The sequence below is a fragment of the Pseudorca crassidens genome, chromosome X (genome assembly GCF_039906515.1).
Source record: "Pseudorca crassidens isolate mPseCra1 chromosome X, mPseCra1.hap1, whole genome shotgun sequence".
Taxonomy (NCBI): Eukaryota; Metazoa; Chordata; class Mammalia; order Artiodactyla; family Delphinidae; genus Pseudorca; species Pseudorca crassidens.
The window spans coordinates 99,821,426-99,834,631 of record NC_090317.1 but is presented as its reverse complement, the minus strand read 5'-3'; the positions used below and the strand labels follow the sequence as shown (position 1 = coordinate 99,834,631).

Below are 13,206 nucleotides of genomic sequence, written 5' to 3'. Positions count from 1 at the left end.
AATGCCAATGTAAATATGTTGAGGGGGTCATATATAAACACCTTGGTAGCAAATATCTTATCCAACTAGTTGATTAGTAATTTAGCAAGTACCTGAAGGAATAGGACAGACTAGGGCAGGGGTCAGCCAACATTTTCTGTAAAGGGCCAGATAGTAAAGGTTTTAGGTTTCATGGGGCTGGATGGTCTCTGTCCTAACTACTCAGCGGCGCCTTTGTGGTGCTAAAGCAGCCATAGAGAATGCACAAACGCATGAGCCTCGGCTGTGCTTCAATAAAATTTTACTTACAAAAGCCATAGTTTGCCAAACAGAGGAAAAGCAAGTTGTCTGGCTTTTTCATTTTTCCATGGAACTAAGAAGAGGTCAGGGGACTTCCCTGGTGGCAGAGTGGTTGGGAATCCGCCTGCCATTGCAGGCGACACAGGTTAGATCCCTGGGCCAGGAAGATCCCACATGCCACAGAGCAACTAAGCCTGTGCACCACAACCAGTGAGCCTGCGCTCTAGAGCCCTCGAGCCACAACTGCTGAAGCCCGTGTGCCCTAGAGCCCACGCACCACAACTACTGAGCCCACGCACTGCAACTACTGAAGCCCACATGCTCTAGGGCCCGCGTGCCGCAACTACTGAGCCTGCATGCTGCAACTACTGAAGCCTGCGTGCCTAAAGCCTGTGTTCCGCAAGAAGAGAAGCTACCACAGTGGGAAGCCTGCGCACTGCAACAAAGAGTAGCCCCTGCTCACCACAACTAGAGAAAAGCCCGCATGCAGCAACGAATTTCCAATGCAGCCAAAAGAAAAAAAAAAAAGAGAGAGGGAAAGAAAAGGTCAGGAAACGTATGGTTGTGAAATAGAGCCTGCAAGGCCAATTTCCCACACAATGGAGTGGTGCGGGCTTGTGCTAACCAAAGAGCAACTCCCTAGCCGGGATGAGGCGACACAAGGTGGACGTCAGGTGGCAGGGATTGGGGTTAAAGATGAGATGAATTGGGTTCCTATCAAAGGAGCCCAAAATGTTTTATATGGCTCTTCAGAGTTCATGGGAAGTCCAAGTACGTGGGGAGAATAAACAAAGTTTTATCATTATGCATTGTCTTAAGGCTGAAACGAGAAGTTACATTGTAGCCTTTGATTAAACCAAGATTGTTCTAAAAACCTAGTTCTATTCACTGTAATACATGAATAAAACACTCCTCCCAAAATGTGCAGCACCGTGTCCATGACCCAGCATAGCATCCTACCTCTTTAGCATTCAATCAGACTGGCCACTCTTATTGACAACACGCTTCAGGACAGAAATCAAACAAGTTCTAATTCAATCCTTTCAGTTTCTAGCTTGTTTGGTTTTTTCCCCAAAAGACACTGGTTGCCTCATTCTGTAGCTACAAAACTTACACAGCTAAAAAGGGCACATTCCCTAGCAAAGCGCCCCCCCATCAAACTTTGAAGTTCTTAGGAATCACCTGAAGGTCTTGTTAAAATGTAGTTTCTGATCCAGCAGGTCTGGGATGGGGGTCGAGAATTTGCATTTCTAACAAGCTCCCAGGTCATACTGACGCTGCTGGCTCACAGAGCACACCTGGAGAACCGCTTCTCTAAAGGATGGTTATCCCTCTCTGAGGAGCTCCGTGAGAGCTGGGGAAGCTCCCTGCAGCAGGATGTGGGGCCTGAGGGCTCCTAGACCCCTCTCATCCCTCGAGCCAGCCTTTAGGGCCAACAACTGCTCGATCGCCTCCCTCGCAGTCATATCCTGGTCGGGTTCAGCAAAGACAATTTGCTCTTTGGCTGAACCTAGACAGCATGTCAATTAGGCTTATTAGTGAAGACGACCAAACCTCATTAGTTGGAAAACGATTGGGTTAGCTCTGGGGAGTCAATGTTAATTAGGTTACGCCCCAGAGCCAGAAATGAATGGGGGAGTTCTGAAGTGCCGGTTCCTGAAGCTCCCGGGAAATGGATGAGGCACTGAATCTGGCCTTTGCTTTTAATGAAATGACTGGGCCCTTCCTGTGCAGAGGTCTCCCTCCCGCCTTGGCCCTGCTGCAAGGACTCACCTGCAACATCCCCAGCTGCAGCCGGTAGAGGAGGTTTCGGGCTGTGGGCGTGGACACGATGAGCAGTCTTCTTTTCTCATAAAACTGATCCAGAAGCGCAGCGGCTGTTCTGACGCCGACATTGACGTTCATGGCTGTAATCAGAAATGGCCAGACAGGTCAGAAACTCTCTACTGGTTCTGACTCAACACAGCCTGTGATGAGACACAGAACCATATGTGTCAGAAGTAAACCCTGAGATAAAGATTCAACTGGAAATATTAGTTTATTCGGGAGGTGGTTCCCAAGGAGCACTGGGCTAGGGAGTGGGGAAGTGTGTTAGTTTCCTCTCGCTGCTATCACCCATCACCACAAACCCCGTGGCTTAACAAACACACATTCTCTTACAATCCTGGCGGTCCGAAGTTTGGGACGGGTTTCACTGGGGTAAAGGCGAGGTTGTTGGCTCGTAGCCTTTCCCCCACCTTCAGAGCCAGCAGCATAGCATCTTCCAGCCTCTCTCCCCTCCGACCTCCGCTCCCCTCGTCGTTTTCTCTGACTCTGAGAGCACGTCTGCCTCCCTCTTATAAGGACGCTTGTGATTCCATTGATCCCACCTGGATAATCCACGCTCTTCTCCCCATCTCAAAATCCTTAACTTAATTACATCTTCAAAGTGCCTTCTGCTGCGTAACCTAATATATTCACAGGTTCTGGGGATGAGGATGTGGGTATTTGTGCTAGGCCTGGGGGGTGGGCATTCCTCTCCTGCCTCAGGAAATGAGACAGGGAAGGAAAGAGGGATGTTCTTTGTACTTTGATGTATGAAATTGAAGAGCCCCAGGCATTTAGCTGACCTATGTGTCTGTGTCTCTCTGTCTCTGTCTGTCAGCTAACTCTGAATGGCTGGGATTAAAGGGAAAGCATAAAGATGAGGAAGTACCAGGAAACGAGAAAACAGTGAAGTATAGAAATAAAGGACATGTCTGGAACTTTCTGGCCCAAATTTCACACGATGGTCACTACCCAGCCCAATTTGTGTTCCTCAGTAATAACTGACAGGTATTGAGCGTTTACCCTGTGCCAGGCCCCGCTCAATTCCACTGTTGAATAGATGACCTCATGTAATACTTACAACCACTCCAGGAGCGGGCAAAGTATTATCCTCCTCCTTTGACATTAGGAGGAAAGATTCCAAATGCCCGAGGCCTGCGGGACTTTCCAGCCAGTGCTGCAAAGCAGGCATTCTATCATCTGTGCGCAGCAGTGTACTGGCTTTGTAAAAAAGATCCTTACATTTGTAGAAGGGAGGAACAAGCGTACAGACTGTGCTGATTCATAATGGGCTCTGGGCTCCCACCTCCAGCTTCCTCCTTACAGGACATGAGCGAGAAATCAGAAGATAGGCAGAGGCACAGGAGGAGGGCAGGTGAGGTGGGCTGCCCGGGGATCCGAGGACTGTTTTCACCCATCCGATGAAGAGGGCTGGCACCGAACCTTTCACGGTATACAGAACGAAGCCCTCCCTCCTCCCTGTACTGGAAATCTGGGCCAAAGGGTCTTCAGGGTCTGCTGCTGGCTGGAGAGAGGGCTGCCCTCGTACCTGCACAGGTGGGCTCTGTGCCAGACCAGGCCAGGTTGGACTGACACACTCGGGCAGGGCTCCCCTGGAGCTCGTAGCCTCCGATGCAGGAGAATTCACAGGTGGCCCCGTAATTATCGCCGTCGCTGGAGCACTTCATGTAGCCATTCTCTGGGGCGTTGAGTTTGCCGCAGCGTCTGACTGTGTGGGACACAAGCCCAGAGGGGGCTCAGTGCTGAGCTCCCCGCCACAAAGTAACCAGGGAAGGGGAGGGTTCAGAAGCACCAGAAAACGAGCGAGGGGGCAGGCATGGGGGCAGGCATAGCTCTCTGGCCAGTGGGTGGGCCTTGGGATGGTCATTGTTCATACTAACAAGACCACTGAGATGAACTGATTTAGCCCCCTGTGTTCCAGATGAGGAGGTTGAACTCAGAAGAATAAGGAGGAAGGATGGTTAGTTAAGTAACTGCCCATTGAGGCATAAAATAAACCTTTTTTTTCAGGTAGACCAAGAGTTCTAGAACACCAAGAACATGGTCTCCTGGTGACCCCAGCTGGGGCGGGGGGTTCTCCTAACGTCCTTCATATCAGTAGAAGGACTTACAGGCTTTAGCTGGTCACCGAAGCCCAGGGGTGGAAAAGTTATTGAATAATACTCTTCTGGGACAGCCAGCTGTGGGCTCACGTGAGACAAACTCACTGCTCTCTCGGACTCCTTCAATCTGCCAGCACTGGACCTCATCCGGATCGGAATTGTGAAATTCAGGCATTAAGATAGCACCCTTCCCCTAGCCTCATGATCAGAGGCGAATCCAGAGCTGGCTAGTCTCCCTCTGGCAGTGGCCACTCACAGAGGGTTCTTGCTTAAGGCTCTGTTTCCCTTTGTTCTTATAAAGAGAGAAAAAAGCCAAGAACCAGTCATCTTACCTCTTACTTTAACTCGAAATTTGCAAATGCCCTTGTTCTCAGCTCTGTCATACACTGTGTATTGGATCTTGTGGTCTCCTTCTGGAAAATGTGAGCCTGGGGGTAGGCCTTTTAGGATAACACTTAAAGGGGGAAAAAAAATCAGAAACACCAAAGATGATCATTGTAGGCCTAACAACAACTGGGCCGTGATGGGCGTAATGATCAAAGAGGGGCATCACGGGCATTTGTTGAGTACCCATTCTGCCCAAGATACAGAGACTCCAAGGGACAGCCATTAGACCAGTTTTACTACTTGAATTCTCAAAGAATAGAATTTCCTGAGCTTTACTCTGTTTTGGAAGAGCGGTTTGAGACCAGAAAAATGGAAGTCCCCAATTCCTGGGAAGTTCAGATTTATTTTTCTCGTTGGAATGTAGAACAGAGGATGGGGGATGCTCAGAACCCAGGGCCCAACTCTTCCTTCCTTTGTTCCAAGGGGGACCTGCATTGCCTCCCTGTTGGGAGAATGAAGGAATTTTCTGTGAGGAAAATCATTTGAGAGGGAAGTCCAAGCACTCATTGGCAACTTGGGCCTGCAGGGGGCGCTAGAACTTTCTCTGCTTTTTCTATCTGGGTGGAGACCTTTCCTGAGCAAAAGGCAAGTTCACTGTGATTCCTTGGTGATCCTAATAATAATAATAACTTAAGTTATTATTATTAATAATAAGTTATTATTATTATTGTTCTTTGCACGTACATAAACCTTATACATGTCAGGCATGGTTCTAGGCATTTTACATATATTAGTTTATTTAATCCTCACAACAACCCCATGAGGTAGGCATTATTATCCCCATTTCACAGATGAGGAAATTGAGGCACCAAAAGATCAAGGAACTTGCCCAAGGTCACACAGCATGGGTGACTCCTGCATCTTTCTTCTTGGTTGTCTGATAAGAACATCAGTAGGTACAACATGATCAAATGCCAGGTTTTGTTTGTTTTTCAATAGATAATTTCCCTTCTCTCTATACTTCTTAGAAATAATGAGAAATATTGGCTAATAACAGGCATGTGAAATTATCACTGTCACCATTGAGGAGAACCTTCCACATAGGTGGACAAGGTAGCTGTTTACTTGTAAAAGGGTGAAGTGAGGGGTGTTAGGAAAGTGCCAGAAATCCCACCATTAGAGACGCGTCACTTTGAACCTTAGATGCTTTAAGGTCCTCAAGAAGCACAATTTAAAAGCAGATGAACCTGAAAGGAATCAGACTTCCAATGTGAGTGGCTGCTCACCTCTTAGAGACACTCTTTCATCTGACATGCAAATAACAGTCATAAGGAGTAACTAAGGGAGCTCACAGGAAGCACTTGTCTCAGTGCCTGACACTAGAACCTTCCCTCCTAGAAGGGGACTATATAACAGGAGCTTCCAAAACACATGGGGAAGAGAAATGTCAGAGAAGCAAGGAGGCCAAGCAAGAGCTGAAAAGGGGACAAGACGGCCTTCTCTGAACCCCTCCTTCTGCCCAAGGAAGCGTCCTGCTCCACGCCTCCGCCGGCTCTGAGCTGTAGAGCTCAGGAAGCCGACAGCTGCTCTGAACAGAGGCGTCGGGGCTACTAAGACGCGCCTTCAAAATGTCACATTTCTGGGCTTCCCTGGTGGTGCAGTGGTTGAGAGTCTGCCTGCCGATGCAGGGGACCTGGGTTCGTGCCCCGGTCCGGGAAGATCCCACATGCCGCAGAGCGGCTGGGCTCGTGAGCCATGGCCGCTGAGCCTGCGTGTCCGGAGCCTGTGCTCCGCAACGGGAGAGGCCACAACAGTGAGAGGCCCGTGTACCGCAAAAAAAAAAAAAAAAAAAAAAAAAAGTCACATTTCTAACCATAACACACAGGTTACCCACAGACATGCCAAGGTGAATATCCTTGTTTGATAGAGTCATCTGATGACCTGATATTGTGTGTTTATTATACCAGATTTCAATAGCGATCACAGTTGTGAAAAAAATGTAAGAACCTATTATGGGCTAGGGGTTAGCCAGGCATTATGCTGGGTCCCAAAAGATTCAACAATAGTTAAAAGCCAATCCCTGATTCTATCAACTGTGATTTATTTTTTCATCCCAATTGCCTAAAGTTTCTCCTTAGGGGTTTGTGACATGTGTATACAACAACAAATAAATACTTTTCTTAATACTCAAAGTTTATCTTTGAGGAGTTACAAGGGGAAACATAACAATTATGATCTAAGCTAGATGGTGCACAGGGAGATCATTATCAGGCTGCAGGAACAAAATGTCCTGCTACGGGTGAGAGACTCAGGCTCTTGCTGGTAGAAGATGTTCTATTATGGCTAATAATTGCTTTAAAACATTTCCTCTTGCCCAGCCTGGGTTGACAGGATTCTAGAAAGTCTTTCCCTGCTGTATGGCTCACCAGGGGGTAAGTCAGAGGTATTCTTTGCCCACAGATGGAAACTCGGTAAGGAGGTCTAGCAGGACGGTGAACTTTAAAGCACGGATGTGAACGTGCTGACATGAAGTAGTGGCCTTCAGGGAAGGTGGGGGCCCAGCAAATAGCCGCAGGGGCATAGGCCCATATGCTAGATTAGAACAACATGTGGCTGAACTTCACCGAAGGGAACCACCCATTTTTAAAAACATTTGGGATGTATCTCAAACTACTCATGCAGTTGGTCCTGGAGAATGGGGGAAAGGAAGAAGGCAGAAGACCCCATCTCTTTTTTCTTTCTTTCTTTCTTTTTTTTGCGGTACGCGGGCCTCTCACTGTTGTGGCCTCTCCCGTTGCAGAGCACAGGCTCCGGACGTGCAGGCCCAGCGGCCATGGCCCACGGGCCCAGCCGCTCCGCGGCATGTGGGATCCTCCCAGACCGGGACACGAACCTGTGTCCCCTGCATCGGCAGGTGGACTCTCAACCACTGCGCCACCAGGGAAGCCCCCGTCTCTTTTTTTTTTTTAAGCTGCTTCTTTAAGTGTTTAATGTGGTTGCAAGTTTTAAAAAATAAAAATCAAATGTTTTGAAAGAAGCAGGTGCCAAAACACAAGGGATAGACTCACAGAGCACAAGGGGGGCAACATCGGGCTCCACCTGGGAGACACAGAGGTTCCCAGTGAGGTGGTGGCTTAGGAAGGTCTGGGGAGGGGCCCCTGGCAGGCAATGGGGGTGAGTCTATCCCTGAATTTACCAGTTGGCTTCCTCTTCCTCCTTCCATCTCTTCTCCTCCCTTCTTCCCACCACCTCATCGTCTTACTTCCTTTCTTTCCTTTAACAGATATTTACTGAGTACCAACTATGTGCTAGGCATGGTTCTGGGCATTAGGGATATGGCAGCGAACATACTGTAGTGGAGACAGGCAATAAACAAATACGAAAGTGAAAAATATAGTATGTCGGACGGTGAAGAAAAATAAAGAAATGAATGAGGAATGGCTGAAAGAGTGCTGTACTGAGTCTGAAAGCATAAATTGACCAGCATAGATACACTTCCTGACTCTGGGTAGTGAATGTCTCACATAAAAGAGGCAGCATCATTCCAGCTGCCAAGTTGCACTTACTCAGTGAGAATGCCATCTGCTGTGTCTCTTCCCTCAGGGGTCTCCCAGGACACCCGGACTGTCAATTTATTGGGTTCCGCAATGCGTTCCTTCACACTTGGGCACTTGATTCTAGGAGGTTCTATATCTGCAAACAGAACCAGAATATTCTCGCCATCAGCAGGGAATATCTCATCAACCTGGGGTTCAACACCCAGCATTTGACATGCCCAAAGGTCTAGGTGCTCCCCACTTTTGAAGGGTTTCTTCACCCCTCTGTATTTCTCTTCCCTCCCTTCATCTTGCCCCTTCTTGCCTGCTGATTTTTAAAGATTGAGTACTCACCTGTGCACTGCTAAACCTGCAATCAGCTGGCCTTGCTAGGTGTCTCGTGGGGTAATTTATTAGCTACAGCAACTTCTTCCCCAGACTTCCAAACTCTGCCTGCTGACTTGGCAGTATGGCAGTTACTCAACTAGAAGTCATTCAGCCATTGTGAGTCCCTCCCGCTTTAAAGACAGCGTCATAAGAGACTAGAGAAAGGTGCCTTAGGTATCATCTAGTTCCATTCAATTCAAGGCAACAAATCTTTAGTGAGTACCTGCCTTCCCCAAGGCATCATTCCAACTGCTGGGTTTGGGCAGGCACAAAGGCAAGAGAACCATGTACTTCTCAGAGTCTACAGTCTGTTGGGGGATTATGTTACCATATGTGAAATATGACACGAGGTATAAAATGACACTGCCCCAGGCTACATAAAAGTAAATGCTATAGGGACTTCTCTGGTGGCGCAGTGGTTAAGAATCCGCCTGCCAATGCAGGAGACACGGGTTCGAGCCCTAGTCGGGGAAGATCCCACATGCTGCAGAGCAACTAAGCCCATGCGCCACAACTACTGAAGCCCATGCGCCACAACTACTGAAGCCCGCGCGCCTAGAGCCCGTGCTCCACAACAAGAGAAGCCACCGCAATGAGAAGCCCACGCACCACAATGAAAAGTAGCCCCCGCTCACCGCAACTAGAGAAAGCCTGTGCACAGCAACGAAGACCCAACGCAGCCAAAAAATAAATAAATTTATTTATTTACTTATTTAAAAAAAAGTAAATGCTATGGAGGCTTAAAAGAATTACCCAATGCTCTCATTTTACAGATATGGAAACTGAGGCTCAGAGCGATTTATTTAAGGCCAGGCATGTAAATAATGATAATGTGAATTATAGCCCAAATTAGAGCACTTACCCCTGGAACCAGCTCTCTCTCTCCTGGCTATGTCTATCCCCAACATACTCCTCAATATCTTAAACAATGATCTGTCTGGGTCCACTCTCCCCTCCAACGGCCACTGGACCACACCTATGGTTTTGTATTTCGGGACAGCAGTTTTACCTTGGTTCTGACCCTCCAAAGACCTCCCAAATAGTTTCCCTACCTGGTAATAGAATTTCTGCCCCCTCACTATCAAGGCTGTGTTGATAATGAGGGCTAGAAATAAATGAGATGTCAATTTCTTACTCCCTTAGATTTCATCTTATTATAGCTAAAGTGAAATCAGAAGAAGGGGGAATTCAAACTTTGGCAAATTCTACTGGATGATTCTGAACAGGTAGAGAAATGTATTTAAAGAGGGCAGAGTAAATTAACGACATGTAGATTTGCATTGCTTTACATGTCAGCTGGTAATTATTTACATGCTACTACAGCCTGAATGAAAATGAAATGTCATTCGATTCTGAATTACAAACATCTTTGAGAGACTAAATGCACCAAGTAAAGTCTTCATATACTTTCTCCTGTGTCTTGTCCAATAACTTCTCATTTTATTTAGGGTAAGAAATTATGAATAATTCGTTAAACAATTTTGCCTTCAGCTATCCAAATTCATTTTCATTCTATGGCATGCTTCAATGGAGTGTGAATTTACAGCCCTAATACACTAATCCTAAATTGAATAACAACCATATTTTACTGAATCTAAGTCACTATCGATTGTGAGATGCATCCTAATTTCAGGGATAGTAAAATGTGAAAAAGAAATATGCTTCTTAGAATTGATAAAGTTTATAAATGTGATGGTGCAATGGAAGCTGCTTTAAATACATTAGAGGTGTCTATTTTCAGTTGATATGTTTTTAAAAATAATCCCCCTTTTTCTGGTTTTACTATGATAGGTAATAGAAGACATACTTTACAATTCAGATGAACATTTCACAGCTTTGGCTGAATCAGGAAGACAAGTGTACAATACCTGCCCCCTGCTGGCCAAATACAGTTGGCAACCTCATAATAGAAGGCATATTTATTTTTTAAAAATTTAAAGCCGAAAGGGAGGGCCTGAGGAGAGGAGATAGATTTCACTGTAAAATTACTTAGTGTTACCAGATTTTCTTGGAGTGACATTGTCAGAGTGAAGAGATACTCTTACCCTCTGTGTCATGTAAACTAAACAGCTAGATGGTAGGCTGGGTTGTTTTCCCTATAAACTTGACATTGTCACTGAGCAAACAGCACTCCAAATTAGGTTATCTGGGTGAAGAGTCTCCGAGCTTCTGAAAGCCAGCTTCTGACAGCTAACAATGATCTGCTGAAACTGGCCTAATTTTTCAGAAGTGGTGTTCCTCCAAGCCAGAAACAAGAAGAAATAAAGCACTAAAAATAATAGCTAATATTTACTGAACCCTCCTACCTGTCCACCCCAGGCGGAGTACTATCCCTGCATTATTTCATTGAATTCTCGCCACCACCTACTAGACTAAGTACTGTTATTATCATCCCCATTTATAGACTGGGAAGCATCTCCTCTCTTTTGGAATTTCTTTGTGGTCTGAGATTCTAAGCCATGATCGCATCTTTTTCAATTATTTTAATCAGCCGAACACTTCTGTATGTCTGCCTGCTGCTGACCTAGCGTTTTCCTCCATCCTCTGCACACACATTCTTCCACGGTTGCCGGCTCCAGCTTCCCCTTACATCCTTTAAGAGCGGCAGCAGGACTGAACTCTGTTGCATCCTCCAGCGTCATGGCCTCTCTTTCAGCTCAAGAGACCAGCTGGCCTGCCCTTCCCCAGATGCTCCAGGACTGAAGCCTATTATTATACAGCCATGGCCATCATTGCTTTTTCTAAGTTATTATAAATTTCCATGAATGAAATAAACGAAGTTACTATAGAAACATAATCATGATTCCTTGTTGAGTCAGGATGCCCACAGAGCCAGTTATTGTGTGGCAACTGTGCAACTCTGCACAGAAAAGCCTGGCCTCTGCCCCACTCACTGGAGACATTTGACAAACTGTCTCCCTCCTCTGTGCTCTAGTTTCTTCTCTGCATATAAAAATATCAGAAACAAATATACTGCACTCTAACAACTACTGTTTATCTGAGAAGCTTAACTATATACCTGGGAATATTGAACACGTCTAACCAGGTAGGTGGTAGGTGGTAGGTAGTGGAAATAAGAAAGAGGGTGAAAAGGGCAATGTTCTGGCCAACAGATAACAAGGGAAAAAACCCCTTTAAACTAAGGTTATAAATTAACTGCATCCTAAAATGTTTGCTTAAATAATGTTTTCCAGTGGAGACCTGTGTTTGAACATGACTGTTAGAGGTATGAAGAATAGGTGCTTCAGAACATAACAGTAACTTGTGTCTGGGACTGCCTGACCTGGGGTGGGGATGCGCGTTCTTCACTCCCTCCACCTCATTCTAAGGCAAGGTGATATTCTTTTTTTTTTTTTTTTCCTCACTATTGTGGCCTCTCCCGCTGCGGAGCACAGGCTCAGGACGTGCAGGCTCAGCGGCCATGGCTCACGGGCCCAGCCGCTCCGCGGCACATGGGATCTTCCCGGACCGGGGCACGAACCCGTGTCCCCTGCATCGGCAGGCAGACTCTCAACCACTGCGCCACCAGGGAAGCCCAAGGTGATATTCTTATCTCAAGAATGTAAAGGATCATCACAGCTGCTCACAGCAAGCAGACTCCATTTAATGCTCCTTTCCTCTCTGATGTCCTCCATAACTCATTCCAACTGGATTTACGTTTGGGAACTATCTTATACATTTTCTTTATTAAATACAACTGATTATTGCAATGAGAACCTCAATTTTTATGCAAATTGTTTCTATAAATACTTTTACCTATACGGTATATAATATGATTTTTTGTTGAATTTTAAATTTTATTTTATTGAAGTATAGTTGATTTACACCAACTGGCTTTTTAACTAATCTTTTTCTCCCTTCTTTTCTCCCTTGATCTTTTACACCAACTTCTTCTCAATCTGTACAGTCGATGTGTTCACCTGCTCTCCCATCTCCCTTCTTTTTTTAGCACAAAAGAAGTTTCCCCGGGCCTGTGGCCCTCCAGAATAAAGACTATATTTCCCAGGCTTGTCTGAAGTTAGGTGTGGCCATGGGATGGCTTCCACCAGTGGGTCGTCAGAAGAAGTGATGTGCTTTTCAAAAAGTATGTGTGGCTACCCCCGCTTCCACCCTGGTTTGAATGTCCATGGGGTGGGGAGCCGGGACAGCATCTTCGACTGTAGGATGAAAGCTGCAAGTTGAGGATGGAAGGACAAATGAGAAGGAGTTTGGGTCTAGGACGCTGCCCCGGACAAACATTTATACGAGAACAGAACTTCTATCTTGTTTAAGGCATTATGACTTTGGCCTTGTTAACAGTACGTGAACTGGGATACAAGAAATCACACTTTTTTTTTTTTCAAATTTGGTATAGCATCTTCCAAGATGTATATCACTAATGATTTCTAAGCTCTGATTTCTAACAAAGGATACTCTGGTGAATTTCCTGCAAAGATGGCCACCCATAATCCCCTTATATACATGCAGCTCCTCCTAGCAAGAGGTGGAGTCTGTTTCCCCTCCCTCTGAATCTGTGCCAGGCTTGTGACTTGCTTTGACTAATAGAATGCAGGGAAAGTGACCCTACGCCAGTCCCAGGTGTAGGCCCTTAAAGAGTCTGGCACCTTCGGCTGTTCACTATCTCAGAAGCCAGCTGCCATCTAAGGAAGTCCAACTATCTGACTGGACAGGCCATGTGGAGAAACTGAGAAATTATGAAGGGAGAGAGAAAGAGACTCAGTCAAATGCCAGCCAGTCCAGCCGCCTCT

The 13,206-nt window shown here is 46.2% G+C and overlaps 1 protein-coding gene across 2 annotated transcripts in view; it reads right to left on the bottom strand.

Annotated features, from left to right (window-relative positions):
• The window catches only part of SRPX (sushi repeat containing protein X-linked), a 100,512-nt gene that overhangs the window by 27,714 nt on the left and 59,592 nt on the right, over positions 1-13,206 (bottom strand). For both annotated transcript variants that reach the window (XM_067722586.1, XM_067722587.1), the window contains 4 exons: positions 8,102-8,228; positions 4,541-4,662; positions 3,635-3,814; positions 2,053-2,186 (listed from right to left, as the gene is read on the bottom strand). In XM_067722586.1, the coding sequence (XP_067578687.1) occupies positions 2,053-2,186; positions 3,635-3,814; positions 4,541-4,662; positions 8,102-8,228 (563 nt within the window). The remainder of the gene's footprint in view (positions 1-2,052; positions 2,187-3,634; positions 3,815-4,540; positions 4,663-8,101; positions 8,229-13,206) is intronic.